The following is a 26891-nucleotide window of genomic DNA, read 5'->3' as shown; positions in this document are numbered from 1 at the left end:
AACTGTGGGCTACTTACACTCCTGGCGCATTTCATAACCTCACGCTTTCCACCTTAACAGTATGAGGCAATCTTGCACAATGTTGCGCATGCCGCCAGACATTTTCCACGTGTCAGCACAACCGAGACGCGATGAGCCGGGAGCCGGTGAAGCAGACTGCCGCGGGGAAATACACGAGGCAACGATCGTGCAAAAAGATGTGAGTGCATTCTGTTAACTTACTATCTGTGGCCGACATGTCTCCCAGGGATTTTTCTGGACGTCTGTGGTGTGTTGTGCACGTAGGCTTTGCATTATGCCCAGTGTCAATGCAAATCTGTTCTATGTTCTCTGCAGACCCTTGTTCCCACATGGTGATTCGTGTGTGCGTGCTCCCCTCCCATGCCCTCGTATTGGGCGCATCCTAATGGCCAGTTTCCTACCTGGCGACCACCTCCTCCACGCGCCACGCTCGTCCCGTTATTTAAAGAGCCCACACGCGAAGTGACATCTGCTTTCTGTTATATAGGAGATTACTAATTATACCTTCCTACAATAACGAGGATCGTTAATCATCAGACTGATTGGTCACTTTATAGATTCGTTTTACAATAATCAACCAAAGACCACAATGGACAAAGGTATGAGCAGAGTAAATGTATTCATTTTATTTCTTTATTTATTTATTTACTACTGTGAAACTTCTTGAAAAGTTGATTTAAGCCAGAGGGAGCTGATTACACCAAAGTTTGGATTTTGTTTGAGCTGCTGTGTTATTGTGTTGTAATTGTTCACTCAACTGGTGGAAGTAATCCTACTGTGAACTCTGTGCTGGAATGTGATGGGGATTTGAACAAAGCTGTCAAATGATTTTCTTTTAACCTGGAGTTATCCCTCAAAAAAAGGACCATGAAGATTGTCTCTCACCCTTGTTATCACCTTGTCACTGGAATCTGAGATTTCACTTTGCCGCGTTGCCGTTGATTTAGCCTGTGGATGTGTGTGTCTCTGGTGTGAAGCACATGGGGAAATTTGTGAGTGAAAGCGGTAGCCTGATGTTTACTGTGTTATATATATGCACATTACTGCACATGGTTTTCTTGGATCTCTGTAAAGTTAAAAAAAATAAAAAAAAATGAATGGGGGATTTCTGGTGGGTGGAGGGGCGTTGTGGAACAACCGTAGTATAATCTGTATTTTGACAAAAGCCAGCTAAAACCTCTTGTGGAAATAACAGCACGTCTTATTAACAAAACCAAATTTTGCAACCTGTGACAGCGAACGAGTGTAATATGAAACTGATTCTGGTTTAATCTTCTGTCTATGTGGCAAATGAGTGTATTGCTTTGTGATTGCTTAATCAGGTTAGATTAATGGTTAATCTGTGTGGCCGCAGAGTGTTTGTGGGGGTTTATCTTAGAAGAATTTTTAGCCTAAGGGGTAGAGCCCTTTATATGAACATTTGTCAAACTTTCCAAAAGCTCACATTTGAGTGAGTTAAAAGAACTCAGATTGTTTTTTCTCTTTAAAAAAATAATTTACATCTTGAATAACTTATAAGTAACATGATTAACCTTATGATCACTTCTGTTTTGTCATATGCTTGATAGATGATTCACAGACAGGTACCCTTGAACTCTGACACATCATCTCATGGGAATTAAATCTTAATTGCACATTCATAAATTGTAACTGCATTGCCATCATTATTAGTGTCCATACACACACCCACTTACATACATATGTAGCTTCTTGCCAACCCCGTGTGTTCTCTTATGTGCTTGATAGTTCGAAGCAATATGACAGAGTTTTGGAAGGAGCACTCTAAGGCTGCTACAGTGGAGGAGATGATGCTGGATTCTCGTGCCAAAGAACTGACTCAGCATGAGCTGCCAGAGATCCTCTCCATGCTGCCTAGCCTGGAGGGATGCAAAGTGCTGGAGCTGGGAGCAGGAATTGGGTGAGCACACAGCTGCAATTGACTTAGAATTCTGGGAAAACAGTACAGAAGACAAGAAAGTCAGTGCTTTAAAAGACAGGGATTTAGTAGAAGTATAAGCTAATAGAGTACTGTAATATTTTTTAAAACATTTTGTAATTGGCATATTAATGATGGAGAAACTGAACTCACAGATCATTGTTCACTCAGTAGGCTAGTTTCAGTCATTATACGAATGTACTGTTTACAAGGTTGGGGAAACCTGCAGTCAGCTGAGACTGAAGAAGTCACTTGGATGAGTGACGAACGTTTCTCCCACTCAAGGCGCTGCGTCCAGATGAACAGAATCAACGTTTTTGGGTTTAGACTCAATTAAGTATAAAGATTTATGACCTAGGAGCACTCAAAAGTCATGTTATATTCTTATGTTTGTATCCAGTCGTTACACCAAGCACCTGCTGACCAAGGCAGCCCATGTGACTGCTGTGGACTTCATGGAAAGTTTTATAGAGAAGAACAGGCAGGAAAATGGCCACCATAGCAATGGTACCTTCCTCCAAGCTGATGTCACAAAGCTGGATGTTCCCCAAAACAGGTGTGTGTTAAGATATCATCGTTAATATTTAACCTCACTAATGGCGTGGTTCGATGAACGGCACTACTGTGAGTCAGCTGGTCTACTGGCCTGACTCTGAATTATCTCAAGAACAGCTGGATAAACTGTCATAAAATGAGTATATTTAACATACGCAGAAGTGGCTTCAGCAGAGGCTTACCTTGGAAAACGATAAAGCTGACATTTGCCCTTTTAAGTGAAATGACAAATTTTTTCCATGAAATCTATCTTCCTGCATCCTCCTAGCTTTCTCTTTGAGGGCTTACATGTCCACGTCTGCAGTGTCACTTGTGCAGATAGCGAAGAATCGCCCCTTTTGTCAGCTATGACCCACAGATCAAATAGTCTCGAGGAGGAGAGTCTACAGTTTCCAAGCCAAAGGCATCTTAGGAGGAGCATTTAGTATATACTGCTTTAACTGTTGCGTATGCTATCATGAACTTGGTCCCAGTGCGTAGAAAAGGCAGAAGTATTATGGCCACAATACTCATTCACCACAACTTTGTCCACTTCCCCAAATTAAACTTAAGTTAAAAGGTCACTGTTTCCAGCACACATCATAGGTGTACAAGTGGAAATAGTAACTCTGAAAGGAGCCAGTCTTGAAAGGCACAGAGAGAGCACGACACACACAGCTTTATTTGTTATATACTGAAAATCCTGCTGTTGGTTACTGTGTTAAAAGAATTGTGCTTTTTTTCCTCAGCATTGACTTTATGTTCTCCAACTGGCTACTGATGTATTTGAGTGACGAGGAGCTGAATTCGGTTATGCAAAAAATGCTGACCTGGCTGAAGCCTGGAGGCTTTCTGTTTTTCAGAGAGTCCTGCAACCACCGGTCAGGTACAGATGCAGAATTAAATTCAATGTTTAAACCTTTAAGGTAAATGAAGGTAACTTAAGAAAGATTGTATGAAGTCCTCTGCCTGTATATTTCAAAAAGATTTAATTAGATGTCTCTACTCCTTCTTTTAGCTGCTCTCTTTCTATGCTCCATATACCCTAATTTATCTTGCAAATATTCTGCACTACAATTATCTTCTGAACTACAATGGAGATTAGTGTGTTTTCATTCATAATTTTCTACCAAGGTGACAGTAAGAGGGACTTCAACCCCACCTGCTACCGTACTGAGGCACAATATAGCCACATAACTACAACAGTGCAAGTGACGGAGCCAAAAGAGGGCCAAACGTTTGGTTTCGACATTGTCTTGAAAAGGAGAGTTCAGACCTACGTTGAGGTAGAGACATTTGAGTCTTATTAAGATTTCAAGTGTGAAAAAAGCACATGGCAGTTTCTGATGCTGGTGTGTGGACGTGTAGTCAACCCATTTTACTACTCCTTATCTCCGTCACCTTCTCATCCATCCCACACTTACAGATGAAAAACAATCCAAATCAAATCTGCTGGCTGCTAGAGAAGGTCTCTCGCTCCTCGAACAGCCAGAACGGATTCAAAACCTTCCAGCAATTCCTGGACAACCAGCAGTACACCAAACGTGGCATCCTGCGCTATGAGAAGATGTTTGGGGCTGGTTACGTCAGCACAGGAGGACCTAGCACCACCAAGGTAGGCAAATCCCAAAAAATATGGCTGGATGCAAACGACAAGTGCTTCTTGGAAGGAAATTTAACAAGTAAAATGTAAAGATATGATTTTGAGTTATAAACACAATTACAGAAAATGACACAGAAAACTGCACACCTGAGTAAGTATTCAGACCTCTGAGCGTCTAACACTTTATTGTGGTGCAGAATTTGCATTAAATGGACTGGAAATTTTATTCAGACCCTTTGTGGTAGCTCTTCAAGTTGTGTTCAGGTGTAATGTTTTTTTCTTTGAATTATTTTTTAAATGTCTCTGAAAGTTAATGTAAAAAAAAAAAAGTTTTAATCCTTCAAAGGACCTGGGCTACCCAGTCTACGCTTTCGAAGGCCGCAAAGACTGGAAGTGAGCGGCTGTTAAATTGAAAGATCTAGCCTAAGATGCGCTTCTCCTGTTGTCTAGCAACTGCAATGATTGCAGCTACAGCCGTGGTGAATGACCGAAATAGAGGAAAATCTTGATTTTATGTAATTTATTTTATTTTTATTGCAGAAAATTGTGATGTTTCATCTATATATGAGCTGAGAACACCACAGCCATGGGCTGAGTCCCTTTAGCTAACAGTTATCTTAACTTTAGTTAGTAAACTAGTTTGCTAGTGTAGCTCACAAGACTAGTCTCATTTCATTTTGACGGTACAAAAAGGTCTAAAGTTATAGATATTTTATTATATATAAAAGGGAGCGTCTAACAGGAGCAAGATGATACAGACACATGACTTCCTTATAGAATACTATAAGACACACTTTAAGTTTATGAACGTACAATTTTTGCAGCTCTTTGAACGCTTTATTTCAAAGAGCTGCATACTTTTCTCACTGAAACCAACACAACGATGAGAACAATATTTTAACTAAATGTATTCTGGATAAATCAAACCATTATCAAAGTTGGATGTGATTCCCTTTATTTCATCAAGGGTGGAAAGCCTCTGTCCAGTCACCTCTCACGTGTAGGTTTCTCTGTCTCTCCTGACTCTGGACACTTGTAGAAAGAAATCAACCACGGCAGTTGACAACAAAAGCAGAAAATGTAATCAAATATCTGTTAACTTTCAGATGAAAGCACAATTTCATAGAATCACATTAACATATCTTATATATTGTAATCAGAGAGAAAAAAACTAAACAGAATATAGAATCCTGCAGAAATGTTGGGCTTTATGACAAAGGTGACAGGCTCAGGTTGTATGATATAAGCATGCCAAAAACAGCATAAAAACAAGAGGAGGATTTCTCTATTAACTCTCTGTCTTAATATAATTAGTTGCTGTAAACAGAATGAGAGCTTATGTAAATATGACTTCAGCACATCCTGGTTACATTAGTCTGTTTCCTTACCACAGTTCACGGGTCAAATGTTTGGTCCTGGTGAACACACTTACCTTAAAAATTGAACCGTCTGCTTGTTTTTTCGCAAAACATTTAAGTACATTTGGCTTCACACCGGCAAACAGACGCAGCTTCAGCAGAAAACTAACTAGCCAACTAACCAACCAACCAAAGCATGCAGGACCTGAGCCGCATTAAGTTGGCCAAAAGTTAGCTCAGTTCAGCTTTTTAGGATTCTTCTCTGCTGGATATTTGATAAAACTCAGCACTTACTATTAAAAGTTTATTTCTGGACTGCTTTGCTTAAACCGGCCACCATTTTTTCCAAAACGTTTCTTCAACCATAAATTCGCAATGAATTCTGGGATAGGGTGGGCCATCTGATGCCACTTTTTCTGAGACATTTTAGTCTGATGCCAGTCTGACGTCTGAGGATGTTTGAGCTGATGTTTGAGGATGTTTTCCTGAGACCTGCGGATGTCCTAAAACAGGGGTGTCCAACTCCAGGCCTCAAGGGCCGGTGTCCTGCAGGTTTTAGATGTGTCCTTGATCCAACACAGCTGATTTAAATGACTAAATTACCTCCTCAACATGTCTCGAAGTTCTCCAGAGGCCTAGTAATGAACTAATCATTTGATTCAGGTGTGTTGACCCAGGGTGATATCTAAAACCTGCAGGACACCGGCCCTTGAGGCCTGGAGTTGGACACCCCCTGTCCTAAAATGTACACCGTAGTGGCCTCAGTAACTATGAAATAAACATTTGTAGCCAGAATAACCTTTACGAGTTGGTTTCAAAGCCAGGCTTAATCAAAGAAAACATTTTTGTGCTAACAGGAGTTTGTGGACCTGCTGAACCTGAAGCCAGGACAGAAGGTTCTGGATGTTGGTTGCGGCATTGGTGGAGGAGACTTCTACATGGCAAAGGTAAGAGCCACTCAGGCTCAGGCTACACTTACAATGTTGATTTTAGGGCACTTATCATTATTGTAAAAGCTATAACTATGGCAATTATTATGTGATTTTTTCAGGCATTTGGAGTGGAAGTGCTCGGCTTGGATCTGTCAGACAACATGGTGGACATTGCGATAGAGAGGGCAAAAGTAGAGAACGTTCCATCAGTACGTATGTTATTCTGTTGATTACAACACCAAAGTTAATGGCTGGACTAATGACTTATTTCCAAATCTTTAACGGTATTTACTGTTCCTCAGGTGCGGTTTGAGGTTGCCGATGCTACAAAAAGGACATTTCCAGAAGATTCATTTGATGTGATCTACAGCAGAGACACAATCCTGCATATAGATGATAAACTAGCCCTCTTCAAACGCTTCCATGTGTGCATCTCTTTAAGTCTAAATGGTTTCATTTCATGAATTTCACAACTTTTCTTGTAATTTGTAGAGAAAAAATGATACAGCACTAAATGTAAGAAACATCTTGTTCTTGTTGATATCCAGTCATGGTTAAAGCCAGGCGGACAGTTGCTTATCAGTGACTATTGCTGTGGGAAGAAGCCCTGGACCCCAGCATTCGAGGCCTATGTGAAACAAAGAGGCTATGTCCTGTATACACCTTCAGAGTATGGCAAGGTAAAAATACTCATGTATAAAAATTCTAGTAGTTTAAAACTTTGGACTCTTTTCAGATATGCAGATTATATTTTCTGTTTTTGCAATTCAAAATCCTGTTTAACAGTATAAGCATTGCACTGTAGTAAAACTACAAACTCAAATAGTTTTAACTTAGTCAAAATAAATGGAGAAAGCTGCTAAATCTGCTTATAATAGTTTTTCACATATACTGTATGCTGGAATCCGTGCATTATTGCTTCATAAATACATAAATCCCAGAGATGTGTTTAGAAGAATATAGAAGCAGCCAAATTTTCCAATATTATGTCCAGAGAATACAGACTTTGTATGTTTGTACTACTGCAGTCCATCAGTTGATGGTGCTGTCCCCACACTGCTTAATCCCTCCTCTGCCTCCCCATCTACAGTTCATTCAGGAGGCTGGTTTCAGCAAAGTTCGAGCCGAAGACCGCACAGCCCAGTTCATCGAAGTGATTAAGACAGAGCTGCAGAGAGCAGAGGCCATTAAAGATGAATTCATTAAGGTGGGAATGCACAACCACAAAGTTCACACAGTGTGTCAAAGATTGCACCTTCATAATTGTGTTATGACAGAAAGCTAAATTCCTCCTTTAGTGTGCCGTCCAACACAACTGTATCTTTTCCTTGCAGGAATTTTCTGAAGAGGATTATTTTGCAATAGTGAATGGATGGAAAGAAAAACTGGAACGTTCCACCAGTGGAGACCAAAGATGGGGACTTTTTCACGCTACAAGAGACTGAGTTGTTGAAGCTCGCCGTGTTAGAGATAATAAAAGAAAAAAGAAACAATGTTTCTGCTACATTATTCTTTTTATGGGTATGCTGTTGTCTTTAAAGAAAATCACTGACAACTCTTTCATTATTTTGTAGCAATATATCTTTAACTGTGTGATCTACACTTTGCCATCTTGTATTTCTAGTGAGCAAATATTTTTGGGAGTATAACAACAACAGAGTGTAAAAGAAGGTCCAGACAACTGCACAGAGTAGTCAAGGTTTATTCTGGTTAAGCAGGTTGTTGGTATCCAATTACTTAAATGTAAACAAGTTGAAATGAGTTCTTGAACTAAAAAAATAGCACTGTTCTCAACTGCAGAGGCAAAATCAATTGACAGCAGATTGATTTTTGAAGGAAGATGCAATTAATTATTTCTAGTTAAATTAACAGGTGCACAAATTCATCTAATAGACAGTGTATTGCAACAAGTTTGAGTAGCTAATACTGAGCAGATAGACCCAGGGGAAAACAAATTCAACAGGAACCAGTTAAACTGGTTGAAGCAGTCAGCTCATCTTTTCTGGGCTGTCTGCATTCTCATGTCATCCCATGTCTCATGACATCAGATTACAGTTTAAAACCATCAACAGGATTTGCAAGTATTGCTGGGATGTGATTTGCTCATCTGGCTGGGGGAGGGGTTTGCCAATAACCAAGAGTTAGTAAAACATTACAGAAAAAGAAGTTTCTTTAGCTACATTCAGCTGCTCTCTTATTCTCCAGGGATTGCCACAGTGGGTAGCTCCACATGTTTGATTTGGCAGAGTTTTCTTCCTCATGCAACCACAAAGAAACTTCTGTCTCCTTCCAGGAAAAAAAACTAGAGATCTTTTGTTTGGTAGGCAAATGTGTAAACCACTACAATAAGAGCCACGGTTGGTAAAGCATTGCAACACCTCCTAAATCCCAAATTTTTAATTAAATACATAGTTTTTCATTTCTTAATAAAAGCTGGGATAAATCAATCTCATGAATTCTAAAAAATATGCTAATAAATACCAGATAATTACTCCGTGTTTACCATTAACTGCTTCTTCAAATATTCTCGTATGCCACATTCATCCACTGTGCAGATTTGCAATAATGATTCTGATCCATTTTCAAATCTGTGTGGTAACGCAGCAGATTTTCCTAAATGCAAAAAGACTTCGTAACACTTTATAATGCCACTGTTAATAAAAATGAATCGCTAATTAAACTTTAGTTAACAGTGTATTACAACAGTCATTATTATTGCTGCTTACTGTTTGGTCAATAGCTGGTTTGTAAATCACTGTAAATTTGCAACTGACGGTTATAAAACGTGTTTGGCTATAATAAAGCTGAAGCCTCTGTTTCTAATACAGACCAATCAATCATGACAGAAGCTGTGGTTTGTGTCCTCTTTCACTTACAGTTTAATTTTCATTTCGGTTAGGTTTACAGAAAGGTTGTGGTTTGATTTGAAATACTAGTTAGGAGTGAAACTCCTGTCACTATTGCCATAACACACGCATCGCTGCTTTACACCCAAGGACGCCTTGTGTGTAATAAACAGTAGTATTTTATGGCCTGCGAACGAAAGGAAATATGTCATCAATGATTGACCCTATCCTATCCTACAACACATATTTAATAAAATATAATATTGATTCTACAATTATGGCTGTTGGCAAAAAAATATTTCTACAGTAAAGCAATGAATCTTTTTAATTTGAGTAATAAAATATACTTTGTTGCGTAGCTCTTGTTAGTATTGTTTTAGATCCCCTGTTGCCCTCAGCACTGCCTTAATTCAACAGGGCACAGATTCGACATGCTGGTGGAAACATTGCTCTCAGATTTCAGTCTGTATTGGCCTGATAGAATCACACAGTTGCTGCAGATATGTCGGTGGCACATCCAGAATGCAAATTTCTCATTTCACCACAGAGGTTCCAAAGGTGCTCTATTGGCTTGAAATCTGGTGACTGCAGAGGCCATTTGAGTTCAGTGAACTCATTGTTATGTTCAAGAGCATTGCTAGGCTCTTGTAACACTGGGGGCTTAGGCCGGCGTCAAAGGCTTTTGAATTTTCACTCAATAACACTGCCACTCTTAAAGCTATTTACTAAATTTCAAAAAAAAAATTAATATATGCCAAAGACTAAAATGTCACAGGATGACACTGAAATAAATAATCAGTGCAATTTGAGTTCCTCACCATTTTTTAACTTTAAGCAGCAGTATAAAACCTTTAAAAAATGTAACATTAAAGTAAAGTAGTTAGTTGTGAGACCATACTGTGTCACTATTTAGTTAGAAAGCTTGTTTCATCCGTCCTTTTCTTTTCTTTTCACCTTTCTGCTCTTTTGTTGTCTAATGAACCTGCTCCACTCTTAACCCCCTTCTGCTCTCTCCCCCTCGCTTTCATGTCCTGGTTGTAAAAAGAAAACAGTCAGCAGGTGCCACCCAATTTTGATCTGACGATTAGGTTATTAACTCGTTATGTATAAACTTCCTTTATACGTGGACTCAAACACTGTATTTATCATTCAACAAATATCAAAATGCAGAATAAGCAAATTTTCTTGTCATCAAAAGCTAAATAGTTATCCAAGTCACTACTAAGTGACAGTTACAATATTTATGATTTATAGCCCAAATCACATTTTTTGAATTTGTTTGAATTAAATATTCATTTGCATATATGAGTTTTAATTTTTATTGTATTTTCTATATCCGTACATCCATTATCTTCTGCCTATCCTTATCAGGATTGTGGGGAAAAAAACCTCACCAAAAACATGGCAAGGTTTTTTTTTATTTGTTAAAAATGTACTGTGTAATTTAACTAGGGGGGAAAAAATCACACTGATGATGCAGAAGTCTCCAAAACTGACAAAACCCATGTATCAAATATGATACTCTAGGCCTTAAGGGGTTAATGCGGGCAGACATGACGTGCATCACTCAGTGTCCTGCAGGATATTTATTTCTATGGCATTCTGTGCCCTCTCCACCTAATGATGTCTGTGTTTACAGGCACACAGTGTTTTAACAATCACGCCTCTTTCATGCTATTTTTGTCATCGCTCTCTATATTTCTACATTTCCTTTATTTCATTTATGAATCCACAGTGAATGTGGGACCTAACATTGTACACAGACCTAAGTCAACTTGTTTGTGGCAGACTTCGTATACAAAGACATGCATATCTTGGAACAGTAAATTACACAAATGCACTCAAATGAAGAGTTCATTTCTTTGCCTCTCTGATATGATTCCTATAGAAAAAACATAACTGACTACTAACATACACAGTATGTTTTTACAAGGTTTCAGCACTGACGTGCATTCTTCAATTTAAATGGCCATAATAACCTGAGCTCTTTTATTGGGAATGGGAATGAGTGTTTCAGAGCGAGGTACAGAGCGTCTCCCTGTCATCATGGTTACTCACTGTAGCCATGGTTACTCATTGTCAACTGCGTGTGCAGTTTGAGAGGAGAAAGCATAAGAGGCTGTGCTGCTGTTTAGACCTGGCATTACTTTGAGCAGCATGAATGATTTTAAGAATCAATAGATTTATTTGTATTTTTCTCAGGTTTCTCTTGATGGTCTAAATAACTTTGTTATGATGAATTATTATTATTTATTTTTTTTCAGATTAGGCCTAAGTGAGAAAATGAAGGTCAGACAGATTGTGAGGAATATGTGTGAATCGTTGACTCAGTGTGTGAGAAACAGATGGCAACCATGACTTGTAGCAATGAACGCGTCAGAAGCACTTCACCAATTCACCGACCTGAGTTTGTATCTGATGCAGTGGCCATTTCATGCCTTGCTTTAACTGGTTAGCAACCACCAGTTTGTCAGATCCAGACCAATCAGCAGTGACAGCTAACAGGTGCTGACGTTGGACCTAAAGGAGGAATGCTCTGCTGTGATTGGTCGGACAGAGATGGGAGTGGGACTTCGCCCCAGATAAACTGCGGCAAACAGATGCCTAAATACAGGCTTCCTCTAAAAAAAATTTCATTCAGTCGGGAGATCGGAGGGTACTGAAAAAACATCTGGAAGTAGAGCCCCGAACACCCATGGCTAGCGACAAACCTGTGTTCAAGAAACCAGTTTGAGATGATCTGAGCTTTATAACATGGGGCGTTATCCTGTTGGAAGCAGCCATCAGAAGATGGATACGGTGTGGTCATAAAGGGACGGACATGGTCAGCACCAATTCTCAGGTAGGCTGTGGTGTTTTGAACAATGCTCAACTAGTATTGAGGCCAAAGTGTGTCCGAAAATATCCCTCACACCATTACACCACCTCCATCAATCTGAAACATTGACAGAATACAGCACTGATTCATGCTTTCACATAGCTTACACCTAATAACTACTGAACGTTGCAGCACAAATCGAGACTCACCAGACCGGTCAATGTTTTTCCAATCTTCCGCTGTCCAATTCTGGTGAGCAGGTGTGAGCTGCAACTTCAGTTTCCTGTTAGTATCAGCTAACCACGGCGCTGCACTTAGCTGACAGGAGTGGCACCCGGTGTGGTCTTCTGCTGTTGTAGTCAATCTCCTTTAAGGTTCAACGTGCTCTTCTTCATACCTTTGTTGTAACAAGTGATTATTTGGATTGTCTGGATTGTGCCTTCCTGTCAGCTCGAAACAGCATGGCCACTCTGCTCTGGCAAGACACTTTAACCTCTGTGAGCGACAGAGAACTCCTGAACACAGAATTTTTTTCCCCATTTTCAGACTATTCAGTAAACATTCAGTAAAGAGAAAGTTGTTTGGGAAATTCTCAATACAACCTCAGATATTCAGACCAGCCCATATGGCACCAAGCCACATTCAAAGTCACGTTTCTTCCCTATTTTGATGCCTGATTTGAAGCTTCAGCATGTCAGAACTGTTTTAATGAGTAGATAAGGAGGTTTGCCTAATACAGCGGCCATTTACTGTAAGCATTTAGCTGAATCTGCAACTGAATTATTGTGATGCTTGAATGAAAAAAACAACATATTTCAAACACGAGTTATAACAAAGTAACAATAAATCAACTTGGTAATAAATGCAATAACTTAGTAAAACGTCATATTAACATAAGATCTGCAGAAACAAATACCTCAGCTGTGTCTCTTTCAGACTCCTCTAAGCGCGACTCCGGCTGACTTCCTTTGACAGAGGCCCCGAGGACGCGCCCACTGCTCTGTATGGTTACGTACCTGCGCACGGAGAGCTCACACGACGAGAAGCAAAATATTCAGTCGCAAAACATGGCGAGGTTAAGTGAGCATGGGATTCGCCTGAGTTCTGTAAGTATTTCAGATATTTCCTGTAGAGGATTCGTATTTGTTTCGACAATTTAGAAAACGGCTCACAGTGGCTCACAAAAAAGAACAAGTGGAAGTAGGAGTCTAACTTCTTTTTTTAATTCTTTTTTTAATTTCCAGATGAGTCCTTCCTTCCTGAACAGCAACTCCACAAGTCATACCTGGCCTTTCAGCGCTGTGGCAGAATTAATAGGTAGGCGATAAGAAATTTCCCCCATAATACAGAAACTTTCCACAGTCCCGTGCACCTGTTGGTGCAGCTTTTCATGGTTTCTTTCGCACCGCTCTTCCGCTGTCGCGCACAAAGTCGGCGTGTTGAGCAGACATTTGTGTTGGTGCTAAAATGGACCGAACGGACTTCCTCTTTCACATGCGCGACGAGTTTGCGCTCACACGCCTAAAGACGTGTGCTGACAGCTGCAGACGCTGTGTTGTGGTAATAATCGCGTCGTAAAGCAAGGATAGAGGAGCTCGTTCTTTTAACGCTCTGCAGTTTCAAATCCTAGTCCTGAGATATTACGAACTGCTCAACTGCAGTGAGGTTTTCTGCACTGTCGCTACTCTTACTTCTCGTGAGCATTAACAGAATCAGTTTGGATTATTTTTGACAAAATACATATAAAACATATTGGTAAATATGCAGCAGTAGCTTATTTGCGCCTTCATGTGACATAAATGGATCGTGTCTGGGCTGTCAACATTGCCATTCCTCCACTCTGTGCGCTCTCATTGGTTAAGACGTGCTGACCGTCTGTTGGCTGCTGGGGCTTTTTTAAAAACCGGAACAGCTAAGGGAGTGCGCTTTAGAAACGCATTCGCACCACTGTCCCACGTGAAAGTACAGGCTAAAGTTTAGAAACAGCAAAGGGAGCCACGTGCTTCTTGGAATAAGCGCGCAGTAATTCGTGATAACCCTGCAGAAAGTTCCAAACTCCGTATGTTCGATGTTTGTTGATCATGGTGTGACGCAATTGGTGGCTGTGCCCCAAATAGAAGTATAGACTAAAGCACATGCAGTAGCGTCCAGAGATCAGCAGTGGAGTTGTAGATCTAATGATTTGTTCCTGCAGCATGAGTCTCTTTCTCGGATCTATAATGTGCAGTATCACTTTGACTATGCCTGCAGGAAGTTCACATTGTAAAGAAATATAAGGAAGGCATTAAAGAAACTAGCCTTCCCATGTGCTTCTCTCATTTTTCTTATTTCCAATTTTCTGTCTGTCGTCTTCTAGACAATGCCTCAGACCCCGGTGTGTCCGCTAAACAGTTCTGGATAGATGTTGTTCATGAAACGGATCACCTCTGTCTGTCTTTCATCGATAATGGCAGCGGCATGACCCCCAACAAACTGCACAAGATGCTCAGGTGAGACACGTGTGAAGTTCACACACAAGGGAAAAAAGAAACATAGAAAGACATGTAGTGCTGCACACTGATTGTGTTCCTCTTTTCTGCATTTAACCCACAGACACACACACACAGTTTCCAACTGTGGCCCCACGTGTGCCACTTTGTGTCACATTCACACACTAGGCTGGTTTCATCTTCTCAGCTTGCTTCTCAGTGTTCGATAATTAACACTTGCTCGCTTTTGTTTCCAGCTTTGGTTTTACAGAGAAGGGCTCAGGTAGGGCCAGTCAGCAGGCCATCGGGGTTTACGGGAACGGCTTTAAGTCGGGCTCCATGCGCTTGGGGCGTGACGCGCTCATCTTCACCAAGAACGGCGGCTGTCAGACTGTGGGAATGCTGTCGCAGACCTACCTGGAAAGCATTAAAGCCCAGGCTGTCATCGTCCCCATTGTCCCTTTCAACCAGCAAACCAATATCCTTCACGAAGGGAGTGGGAAATATTAGGATGCAATATTAGGTTTACTGTGTGAATTTGCTGATGCGTAGACGTTCTACATCAGCATGACTTCCTGATTTTTTTGGTTTGAGAACTGATGAGATCATTTGAATGGCACAGGGTGTGTGGGTGTGTGTGGGGTGGGGGGGGGCATGAATTAAAATAGGTAGGCCACGTTTAAGGCTGATAACAGGAAACAAATATATTATGTATATGTGTTTATTACCATACATGCTCCCTTATGTTCTGACCTTAATTCCGTGTTACAGTTATTAGTTGTGACCGAGGATTCACAGGCCAGTCTGACAGCCGTCCTCGACCACTCGATCGTCAAATCCCTGGAGCAGATACATTCACATTTTGACTCAATTCCCTCCAAAAAAGGCACCAAGATATTAATCTGGAACATCCGCAGGTCAGAATCACATGTTCGTGTTACATTAAAGTTGAGAGATAAGAGTGTTCCACACGATAAAGATCTCCTTTCCACCACTAGCAGTTCGATAAAACCAAATCTGAAAAATTTGTAATCTTGTTAGATAACCGTCATGATGTCAATCATTTTGTTGAACTCTGTACAACAAAGCAGATTAGCGCAGACCTCATTACGCTGTTTCTTTAGTTTGAGTCACGTCAAAACATCTCGGTTAGGGTTTCCAAGTTGGCGTGTTATGATCATTGGTTGAAAATACCACAAGATGCTGAGGAGTGTGCAAGCACAGTCAGTATCAGAGGGAGGCAAGCGGGTACAAACACACATATGTGGTATTTGTGTAAGCATGGTTTTATGCAAATCTATGCAAAGTGATCCACATTCAAATACAAACATCCTCACATGGAGTACAGAGAACCTCCTAAATTGAAGATTTGAATTTTCTCTTTTCCCCCCTCAACTAAATTTCTTAGAGATAAATGGTTGACTGAAGTCAAATTGTTGTAAAGTGCTAAAAAGAACCAGGTCAGGTTTCTCATACCTCCTGTTTCACTTCCTCTTCATGCTGGAGAGAGGGGTCACCACTATGAGTATAATCATCCAGCATTTCAAGTATTGCCCTGTGATTCAAAGCATAGTAGTTAGACACAGGAGGTGAACCCATGCAGTAACTTTGTGTTGCAAATCCTTCCCAATTAATGAAATGTCTTGCAAAGCCATCTGCGGAGCTTTCTAGATAGGCATTACACGTGTGCAGTGAAACACAATTACATGTTCTAACAGCCGCTTTCTTTCGTGCTATCCCGAAGAGCCAAAGATGGTAAGATGGAGCTCGACTTTGAGACTGATCCGAATGACATTCGTTTGCCTGAGATTCAGATCGAAGAGTTGAAGAAGGGGCTGAAGAACAGCGGATCCTTGAGAACTGAGCAGAACATCCCAGACATGCATTACAGTCTCAGGGTGAGTGGGTAAAAAAACACTTTACCATCTGTTATTATGTTAGAGCTTCTGTGCGGTCTATAATATTAATATTTGGCTTGGGAACCTGTTTAGGAGGATTTTAGTGTTAAAGGTTATGATCAGGGTTAGAGAAAAATTCAGGGTGTAGTGGTTGTGGTTTACGTGTGGGTTTAGCCATACAAGTGCTGTGTGTGTTGGGGGCTGGGTGTAAGAGTGTCTTCCACTTTTTGGCAGATACTGAGTACCTCCACACTACTGTAGACAAACTGTCAACCTTGTGGTTTTGTAGTAACACTGCCCCAGTTTCATTTAAAAAAATGGCGTTTTTGCAGGTTTTAAATGATAATTGGCAAATTCTAAGAGTTTACATTTTGTTTGTAAATCATGTTTTTCATGTTTCAAGATTCAAAAATAAACCCGCTGGTGAAAAATGTGCATTCACGAGTGGATTTCAACCGACAAAAGAGTATTTCATATTTAGCCTTTTCAGTTTTCAGCCTCGCTTCTTTCTTTTTTTTTACCTTCTCCGTTTTATTTGCTTGCATGTTTATCACAGGCCTACCTCAGTATCCTGTACCTGAAGCCGAGGACGCAGATCATACTGAGGGGGAAGAAGATTCAGGCCAAACTGGTAGCAAAGAGGCTGATACACATTGAGCATGACGTCTACAAACCCCACTTCAGTGTATCCTTACGCTATGTGTGTGTGCAACAGCCAAATTCAAGTGTAAACAGGAAGTGGGATTCGCGTGACTGTTGGAGATGAAGCATCTGTGTTACTTTACTGGGGTCTGGTAAAAAAGAAAAAAACACACACACACTTTTGGTGCTTAACAGATGTTCATGAAGGGAAAATCCAAACAAGCTTCACAGTGCCAGTTCATGCGGTCTCATATCTAGTTATTATTTTTTGGAATCGTTTCATGTCTTCTAGAGAACTGAGATTTTGAAACTGGGGTTTTGTGTTATCGTGCCAGTGATCGGTTCAGCGCCCACAAATCTAAACTTTATCTCTTTACCTATCTAATATTTGACTGCATGCAACAAACCAGACCTCGGGGATAGGATAAGAGTTATGAAAATTCTGAATTATACTCTACTATAATTAATGATAAAGTAATTAATAATAATTACTACAATAAATTTAATAAATAATGCTGTTCTATGAACATTGTTACATGTTTTTCTGTTAAAATAATTACATTAGTAACATCCCTTTAATTATATAAAAATTATATAATTTGTCAGTTTCCTTAACTGGTTTTTGTCAGAAAGACAAAGTGAAGGTGACCTTTGGGCTTAACCCAAAAAACAAGGATCACTATGGGATTATGATGTACCACAAGAATCGTCTCATTAAGGCGTATGAGAAAGTGGGCTGCCAGCTAAAGGTAAAGTAAAATAATGTATGTTACAAATACTGTGGGGCTACCCTGGGTACCTGCCTCTGTTTAATAAATGTCACTCTTAAATTCCCTTCAGACTTCAGGCCTAAGAGCGGGCATCGGCGTCATCGGCGTCATTGAGTGCAATTTTCTGAAACCTGCTCATAACAAGCAAGACTTTGAGTACACCAAAGAGTACAGGTAACAACCAGCAATAAATCAGATAGTTGCTTTATTTGTTTGTTTTGTTTGTGAATATGAGCTGTTGAGTTGGAGTGGTTTCATCCTGTATGTACAAAGTTAAGAGCAAACACGGTAACTTGATCGCGTAATCTTCAGTCACTGACCTTTAATTTCTTTTTCTGTCATTATCTTATTTTAAACACATTTACAGTTGTTTCCTCTTTTTACTCCCAAGACTGACCCTCGGAGCTTTGGGCCTAAAACTCAACGACTACTGGAAGGAGGTGACAGAGAAGAAGGCCAGGGAGCGAGAGTTTCAGGCTCTAGACAAAAATGAGAAGGAGGTCCAGGAGGATGTCGATGAGTAAGTGTTAACTGGTTTTTTTTTCACAGATGAAGTCAGAGCCAGATTTTGGAAAAACAGTGAGGTCAGACAATGGAAATAGTTGCTGTTAAATTAGCCGTATTATTAGAACATTAATGGTTTATTTTAAGTTAGGTGTGATGCTTTCATATTACAAATTATAAACAAATAATACATTGCATAAACATGTTGAGGCTCCGAATACAGGTTTACAGTATGAAAGCTGATAAATAAGCTATTGTTATTTGTCATCCTACCAAGCTATATGCTTGTTTGTAACACTGTTACAAGCTGACATCATTGTACACTAATAATAATTTCTACACTTGGCGTTGCGAAGTTTTATAGGCCTATTAATGTGGAGTCTGTTGGCTAACTAAGGTGTTTTTTAGTCAGTGATGTTGCCATTATGAGGGGTGAGGCCTCAGTGTTCTCTTGCATGTCCATCATTGCTGTGTATCATCAGGTGGTATTCATTGTTGCTGTTCTCACACAAAGCACCGGCTGCTGCTGCAGCTGTACAGAGATCAATTGAAGTGGTCATTATGCAATAGGCTGGGGGTGCCCTTGGGCCATTTCTCGCCATACAGCATAGGCCTTTTTTTTGAAATTCAGCTTTAAATTTCATTTCTAGTTCTAAAAAACAAAACTGTGTGGTGTTGTAGTGGTTAACCCTGTCGCCCAACGACAAGAAAGTTCCTGGTTTGAACCCTGTGTGGAGTTTTCATGTTCCTCATGTGCTCGTGTGAGTGCCCTCTGGCTACTTCCTCCGACAAACCAAAGATAGCATGTTAGGCTAACTGGTGACTTGAAACAGGCCATGGATGTGAGATGTGAAGGGCTTGAAGTGTTTGGAATAAGGTACCGTATGGTGTGTTTTGACTTGTAGTCTAGAGCACTTGGAGTGGTCAGTAAGACTAGAAAAGCCAGTCCATCACTGGTATAACAAGTATAGACCCAGACCTAGCTAGATACTGTTATAGCTGTAGTGCAAACAGTGACCAGTCATCCGGTTCATCTGGCTCTAAATACGTGTAAGTATTAAGTCTAGTTCAAACAGAAAGTCTAAATGTAGAACTCGGAAAGGTAGGAAAGGTAAATAAAGGTTGGGTGACAAGTATAAATAATTAGGGTGGAGTAGACAGCTAGAGGAATAGAAAAGTAACGGATGCCAAAAAGCTAGACAGATGGTAAATAGTACTATCAAAGGAGGAAATAATAAAAAAAAAACCTAATAAACCCTTACACTGCGTTCAGTGGTGCCCAGTATTATTGGTGCACTGCCTTTTCTATACAGGTGGTTTACATACATGTCACTGCTGATAATCTGACACTCCTCACTCACCCCTCCAATAAGATCAGTGTACTTCAAAGCCCTGCTGTTCCACATCATCGCACACTGTTTTGAGGAAACGTGCTGTTCAACTCGGAAGGGTTTCCCACAGTTTTCAGGTTTATTCATGACCAAAATGTAGAGTGCGAATAACATATCCTCATTCCAAAGTTCAGTTCAGCCGCAGGTCAGTGCATGCTAGAACTTGGCTATTTATCAAAAGTCATAATATCATATCTATATTAAACCAGAGGACTGAGACTCAGCCTCAGGGGTAAAATTACAGAGACAAGGAACATAAAAATATCATCTATATGATCCGTTAAGCCAAAAGTTTATATCTAGATAGATAGATAGATAGATAGATAGATAGATAGATCTTGAAGAGATCTGTTGTGTTCAAAAGTCTAGACTTACTGAGATAAAAATAGTTAAGAATATCTTTAGTGCCAACTTTAGCTTACTGACAGCTGTTGTATTTACAGGGGTCCCATGTGGTTACAGTGTGAAGAGTGTCTCAAGTGGCGAAGCATCCCTGACGGCTTTTACAAAATTGCTCCTGAGAGCTGGACGTGCAGCCAGAACCCAAATTCACGTTACAGGTGGGTATTTCATATTATTTCTGATGATTTTAACAGCACCGTTGTCTTGAGTGAGAAACACAATTATATAACGAATGCAAAAGCTGGATCATGTTCAACAACGCTGAGTTTTCAGGAGCAACGTTACACTGCTGGAACACCTAATTATTTGTGTCAGGCAGCATTTATCTTCTTCTTTCGGCTGCTCCATCGCTGGGCCGCCACAGCAGATCATCGGCTTCCTCGTAACCCTAACCCCTAACATCCTCCTCTGTCACGCTAACTTTCTAGATGTCTTTCACCACATCCATTTGTCTTCTCGGTGGTCTTCCTCTTTTCCTCCTGCCTTGCATCTCCATCTACAGCATCTTTGTCCAATACATATATATGTATCCACTGCCTCCTCTGCCCATATCCAAATCATCTTAGCTTTGTCTCTCTAACTTTGTCTCCAAGCTGATCAACCTGATATATTCATTTCTAATTTCGCCCATTCTGATCATTTACAATGAAAATCGTAATATTTTCAGCTCAGAGCCACTGCAAACCATACGAATACCATCTTGTAAACCTTTTTCGCTCTTGATGCTATTCTTCTGTCACGAGTCACCTCTGACATTTGTTTTCATCAACTCCACCCTGGCTGCACTCTCTTCTTCCCTAACATTTCAATTTTTAGTATTGTCTTAATGAAGTCAGAGCACAGAGTGGAGACACTGAATTTTAGCAGGCAGGAAGACCTTCTGAAAGCCTCTTTTTTTTCTTGAGCTATTCTGTGGACTAGAGGTCAAGATATTTTAGCCTCTTCAGCATCAGCAGTCACCATTTCCTTTTTTTGCTCTATATCTTTAATCCTTTAACTCTGCATGGTCATATTTTAGCGCTCTCTGTGGTTAATAGATCGAGCACGAGCCCTTTCTGAACCCTACGTGTCCTTTGCATTCTTTTTCTCCCTTGTATACTTTTTATTTCACTGCTTTTCTTAAAAAAGACAGATATTTCTAATGGCTTGTATGATGCAAAACGTCATTTTAAATTTTCGCCCAAGCCACTGCTGACTGAATTGAAAGTAAGCGCAAGTCTCTTTGTCTTTACAGAAGCTGCTCGTCACCAGAGGAAACAGAAGAACATGAGGAGCTGTTAACACCGAGCTATCAGAAAAGCCACAAGAAACTGTAAATTCCCATTTCTTTACACCTCTGAAACTTTGACTGTATGTGAAAATTCGTACATGGACGGATATATCACACTGCAGCTCTTTCTGCATGCCTGCTTGCTCTTGTGGGTTCACATGCCGTTTTGTGGTTTCATGCACTTATTTCCGGCGGTTGTCCATGTGACTCTAAGCATGCGTGTCTGAGAAAAGTTTACTGGTGCTATCCTCTAACTGATAAGAATCTGTCAGCTCTTTAAAATATGGTACTATGTTGCTCATCAGTACACAAAACGCTTTAAGTCTGTTATTTAGACACTTATACAGAAGTAAACAGAAAGGGTAACATCTAATTTGCTTGAATTTGGCAACTTTTGACAGAAATCTGTTAGATACAAATGTACTAAGATAAACCACAAGGTTATAAACCGCTCACTGACAGCAGTTAGTGAGTGATGCAGAGACTAAAGTGACTGTGGTCTGCCCATAGACTGTATGTAAAAGATGGATGTGACTTGAACCTGAAATCTTCCTAGTGGACGACAGGGGGCGACTACTTAGGTAACAAAAAGAAACCTGATACTAATCTTACAGGCAACTTGATTCATCATGTCTGATTACGACTCAGATTTACTAAGCAGAACAGCTTGTGTGCTCAATCCCCGAATGGCCTTCATGGGTTCAGTTAGTAAATACTCTCCTCCATGTATTTTGCGCCTTCATAAAGGAACTCCCAGAAATGCAAATGCAACAGGGTCAGCTGTGAGTTCCCACCACTTGCGTGCAGTCTTCTCACTGCACTTGCTTTTATACGCACTGTACTTTTTTTACACAAAAAAACACAGTTTATAACGCATCACTAAATGAAATTTAATACTTGGATTTTGGTTTAAATTAACCTATAAAATGTATGTATTTGAAAAATGAATCCCAAAACAGTGCCAATCAAATTGCAGCAGAGAAAATTATATTTACAGACGATAAACCAGAGCGTAACGTGATTCTCCGTGTTTTTATCTTGCAGAGAGTACTCCAGAGGCACAAAGCGAAAATCATTAGAGGTATGTAAATTTGTTTGTTTCTTATCTTTGTTGTGTTTTTGTCACCGACAGTAAAGGTCCCGTACTCTGTCTCACAGGTGCTTTCTGCTGTTTTCATTGCAGGTGTCTCAGTTACAGGAACAAGTGTCTAAACATCAAATCGTCTTACGGAGTTCATCTAAGCCCACCAGAGTGGAAAACGCCGAGACAAACGCAGATGAACTCACAGATCTAAATGACACTTTTGCGAATGACGACGCGGAGTCACAGTCGGACACGGACACGCAGGAGGAGGCCGCTGCAAGAGACACAGTCACTAAAAAGAAGAATGAAATTGCAAAAGGAGCGTCGCCCAAGGAAAATGAGACAAGTGACCAGAGGCTTCAGGATGAAGAGAGCAACAAAACGGAAAACGCAGACATGGAGACAGAAGAGGAGGAGCACTTAGAAACTTTAAGGTGAGGGATGAATGAATTTAATGAAAAAGAGAATCTAATTCCAGTCTAATCCAAGTGTATTGATCCAAACTTTTGCTTTGGATAATGGTTGGATATAGTGTAGTGAATGTGAATGTACCATTTTTAATTAAATTATACGTATATATGTATACATATATATGTGTGTGTGTATAGATAGATAGATGTATCAGTGTTTAATACCTTGTATCAACCGATTGAACCTTGTTTTTTGTAGCCCCAAAAGGGAGTCAGATTCAATATTTTACGGTGTTAAAAAGAAGCGTTACCTTTGGAAGCTTCGCCAGCCCGATTCAGGAGCTACGGATAAGGAGTTGCATTCTGGGAAACAAAGTGATGTATTCAAGACATTATCCCCAGAAAAAAACAAAAAGGACGCCAGCAGCCGGGTAGAAAACTCGGACACAAACCCGCCGCAAACCCACACCGGCAACACGTGGCAACACTCACCCCCCTCCACACAGACTGTGATGGTGCCCCCCCTGAGCCGAACAGAAGGGCAGCAGAGCGGGGTGCTGCCCACGGAAGGGGTTAACCGGGAGGCTAAAATGCAGAGGCTGGTTGGGTTGGAGAAAGAGGCTGAGAAGCTCCGCAGCCTTCTAGGTCTGGAAATCACAAAGACAACTCAAGGAACGATGACAAATGATGACAGCGATGAAAAAAGTCCAACGCAGACACTGGCGAAACCGACGGGACGCAAAGAGGTCGGCTGTCAGATGGACATGGCTGAGGTCAGAAACCATTTATAACCATTTTTGCGTTTTTAGTTCATTTAAATGTTGGTTAGACTAAAGTTTAATGAAATCACATTTACTCTTTCATGATTTGCTTTTGATTCTCATCAGTCCTTCTTGTAATGAGCCTCTTTTGATATTTACTTTTAGTAGTTATTAAACATTAGAAGGACATGTAATAATAATTCGTTCTGGTTAAAGTGGCCTGAATAAATTGATTTAAAACATATATTTTCAACAATATAGAGTGTCTAGGTGATATCTTTTCACACCCCGCTACTGTATTTAATTATTAGCACTTATTAAACTCTGGTTCTTTCTCTTCCATAGTTTCCTTTTGTCCCGTCTCTCTCTCGTCTCCCTTTTCTTTCCTCTCGCTACCATCCGGTCACAGCAGATAGCTGCCGCTCCCTGAGCCTGACTCTGCAGGTGGTTTCTTCCTCTTAAAGGGGAGCTTTTCCCTTCACACTGTCACCAAGCCGTTGCTCACAGGGCATCGCATGATTATTGGCATTTTTTCTGACGTTGTAGGGTCTTTTTGTCATGGTCCTGGGTCGAGTGACCCAGTGTTTGAGTTTTATGTATCTTTTGTATTCATTTGTGCCCTAGTTTAGTTCATCTAGTTTAATTTCTAGATTGCAGTTTAGTCTTGTTCCTTAGTTGTTTATGTCATCTCCCCCCGTACTAAGTCTCCCTGGTTCATGCGTCATGTCTGCGTGGTTATGTTTAGTTCATGTCATGTCTAATCTCCATGTTTCCTGTTTTACTTTGAAAGTCTGTATTCAGTGTCAGTGTATTTAGTTTCACCTCTCCTGTCCTGTCGTTAGGTTCATGTGTGTCAGCTGTGCTCCCATGTGTGGCCGCTTCCCCTGATCATCCCTCTGTGTCGCGTCGTCTGTGTTCCCACCCTCCGTGTTTCCATGCCCAGTCTTTTGTATCCTCAGCCATAGCCTTACCATAGTTTGTTCCCAGTTTAGGTTTCTGTTTAGTTACTGCTCTTGTGCTGCCCTCATTCCTGTTTGTTTCTTTCGTGATCATCAGCCACAATAAAAGGCTCGCTTTTGTTTAAGTTCACTCCCGTATCCTCACTTGTGTTCGCACCTGGGTCCACCACACACATCTCCGCACGGTCTGTCTCCACAAACCGTGACAGTTTTTACCTTACAATATTAAGCACCTTGATGTGACTTTTTCATCATTGGAGCTTTAAATTAAAAAAAATTGAAATTTGATTTGACTTGAAGAGCTGATTTTAGCTACTAAAATATATTAATCTAAGGTAATCCCAAGTATCAGTGTTGATCATCTTAATAAGTAGTTGAGTGTTTTGTAATAGTAATCATATGAACAAATCAAGCACAAAAGAGTGAATTATTAAGAAGAATGACAAATACTGCAGTGTAATGTGCTTTATTTTAAAGCAGTTAAATCTGATTTAAATGAAATCTAAATGAAAACTTTATCTCCTGCTGTCTATCAGTGCTCTACTTCATCCTCTGGCCTTACTCAGGCTGCAGAACTTCACGGGTTAAAAGCTGTGAGTGAGTCCAACATCCAGCCTGAACTGAGCAGAGCCAGGAAGGAAAAGACCGACAGCCAGTCGAGGACAAGAGTCAGTGACACTGAGGCCTGTGAAGACAACAGGTGAGTGCTCTATACAGACGTCCACATGCAGCTGTGTAGACAGGGATCCCAAGTTATATATTGATATTGTTCTAACTTGAATGCCTATGGCTTAATTTATATTTACCTTCACCTGCACAAGGTAGGTGTAGATAAATGGATCGAGTATCAGTCAAGACTGGGATTTATTTCACTTCAGCTTGATAGGTTTCAACAGGTTTTAACAAAGTGATAAAGGAATTCCTCGTGAACATCTCACTTGTAGCCTTTTACACCTATTTATACACGATACAAAAGCTCAGTTCTCCCAGAAAAGATTTTCTTCGAACAAGAAGTGAAATCTGAGCTGTTCGGGTTTCTTGCTGTAGTGACAAATCTGTCGTCCGCTCAGGTCTGTGCAGGAGAATCTGCATGAAATCCGCAACAACGTGGTAGTGCTTCTCACGGCCCTCCTGCCCCAGCTGGACCTGACTGGCATCAGCCTGGAGACCAATGATGTAGACAACATCCTGCAGCAGATCATAGAGGTCAACTCCCTGAAGCTATGATCAGTACTAAGTCCAGCAGAAGTCAATTATTATTCGTTGTGTTACACATACTTACACAAAGTTTGGATCAATTAAACCATTTCCTACTTCAGCATACAGTATGTATATGGTAATAATTCTCTTTCTGTTGAACCGGAGAGTAATGTCATTCCCATGTTTTTCATATTCCTGGTGCTGCATGTGGATTACGTGTATAATAATGAATGTTATAAAACCTGGTAATATTTGTGTTCCGTGTGGTAATCAGTTTGCAGTGTTAAAATAAAAGACATGTATCGAATTACTTTACCTCAGTGTCTTTCAAATTACAGTTCAGGTGTATAAAAAATTGACCTGCACTGATTACTATGTCAAGCTGCGAGTGCCAAGAGTTCTTGTTAAGCAAGAGGCAGGAAAAATGCTAAATACTAGTTTGCAAACCGTTTATATAAAGAAAACTAAGAGAAAAAAAAGTTTTAACTTAAATTCTTGTAATTAACTGTCAGGGTCAAGTCACCAAGTCTGACTACTCGTACTTATGAAGCTGTCTTGTACATATGGCAAACGGTTGTCACATCATTTTGAATACTTGTGCAGTATAACCTTTAAGAAACGTAAGCATGTTGGTCATGATGTCAGTCAAAAAATATGAGTTTTTTGTCTCAGTTCATCCATTAATTTTTTTAACTATTGCTTTTCATTGTTCTGCTTCTTTTGTTGTTGTTTTTTAAGTAGCTATTTAAGTTGCTGTACACACTCGGTTGCTGATTTCTAAACAGGATTTGTTATGTTTGCATTAAAATATTGAAACCGGTTATTGCTCACTGCATCTCTGTTTTTAAGCTACTCATGGGTTCAATGGTGGAATTTAAAATGTGCCTTGGGAAGGTTTTCAGTACTTATTCTTTTTGACCACAAGGTGACAGTAAAGCCTCTCAAAGAAACCTTTGGATGCTGTAGTATCGCCCATCCAGGGCACACGGTAACTTTTAATATCTTGTATTGATATATGAAAACTAAGTGGCGTCTGTGCAGAGTGAATGGTATTATATTACACAATAGTTTGATGCAGCATTAA

At 40.3% G+C, this 26891-nt stretch overlaps 2 protein-coding genes and 1 long non-coding RNA gene across 8 annotated transcripts; 2 read left to right on the top strand and 1 right to left on the bottom strand.

Moving 5' to 3' along the window:
• The first annotated feature begins 63 nt into the window (after window positions 1–63).
• On the top strand, window positions 64–9012 carry pmt (phosphoethanolamine methyltransferase). Of its 4 annotated transcripts, none has more exons than XM_005467572.3 (12): window positions 64–199; window positions 1768–1939; window positions 2358–2513; window positions 3241–3377; window positions 3626–3777; window positions 3918–4106; window positions 6310–6399; window positions 6504–6593; window positions 6687–6809; window positions 6933–7064; window positions 7475–7591; window positions 7719–9012. In XM_005467572.3, the coding sequence occupies exons 2-12, from the start codon at window positions 1779–1781 to the stop codon at window positions 7827–7829; spliced, it is 1458 nt and encodes a 485-aa protein (XP_005467629.1). In that variant the 5' UTR covers window positions 64–199; window positions 1768–1778; the 3' UTR covers window positions 7830–9012. The 4 variants fall into 4 exon arrangements, with proteins under 4 accessions (XP_005467629.1, XP_005467627.1, XP_019221124.1 ...); XM_005467570.4 differs by lacking the exon at window positions 64–199 and adding an exon at window positions 462–620; XM_019365579.2 differs by lacking the exon at window positions 64–199 and having other exon boundaries at window positions 1740–1939; window positions 7719–7835; window positions 8052–8906.
• Window positions 8208–12985, bottom strand: LOC112848207 (uncharacterized). Its single transcript, XR_003222204.1, has 2 exons — window positions 12258–12985; window positions 8208–12165 (listed from the first exon to the last, which is right to left on the bottom strand). It is a non-coding gene; the product is annotated as an uncharacterized LOC112848207 (long non-coding RNA).
• zgc:152774 (MORC family CW-type zinc finger protein 3) lies at window positions 10887–26628 on the top strand. Of its 3 annotated transcripts, XM_025911544.1 has the most exons (19): window positions 10888–12072; window positions 12985–13154; window positions 13293–13365; window positions 14405–14537; window positions 14774–14994; window positions 15286–15433; window positions 16261–16414; window positions 16971–17099; window positions 17686–17805; window positions 17897–18000; window positions 18218–18346; window positions 20165–20281; window positions 21358–21435; window positions 22438–22474; window positions 22577–22911; window positions 23147–23660; window positions 23994–24092; window positions 25144–25307; window positions 25678–26628. In XM_025911544.1, exons 2-19 carry the CDS (start codon window positions 13053–13055, stop codon window positions 25832–25834), a joined length of 2814 nt encoding a protein of 937 aa, XP_025767329.1. In that variant the 5' UTR covers window positions 10888–12072; window positions 12985–13052; the 3' UTR covers window positions 25835–26628. The 3 variants fall into 3 exon arrangements, with proteins under 3 accessions (XP_025767336.1, XP_025767329.1, XP_005467626.1); XM_005467569.4 differs by lacking the exon at window positions 23994–24092 and having other exon boundaries at window positions 10893–12072; window positions 25678–26101; XM_025911551.1 differs by lacking the exons at window positions 14774–14994; window positions 15286–15433 and having other exon boundaries at window positions 10887–12072.
• The last annotated feature ends 263 nt before the right edge of the window (window positions 26629–26891 follow it).

This window comes from Oreochromis niloticus, linkage group LG2 (assembly GCF_001858045.2).
Source record: "Oreochromis niloticus isolate F11D_XX linkage group LG2, O_niloticus_UMD_NMBU, whole genome shotgun sequence".
In the NCBI taxonomy this organism is placed as follows: domain Eukaryota; kingdom Metazoa; phylum Chordata; class Actinopteri; order Cichliformes; family Cichlidae; genus Oreochromis; species Oreochromis niloticus.
Note: the sequence above shows the minus strand (reverse complement) of the source record. Positions and strands in the feature narration are given on the sequence as shown.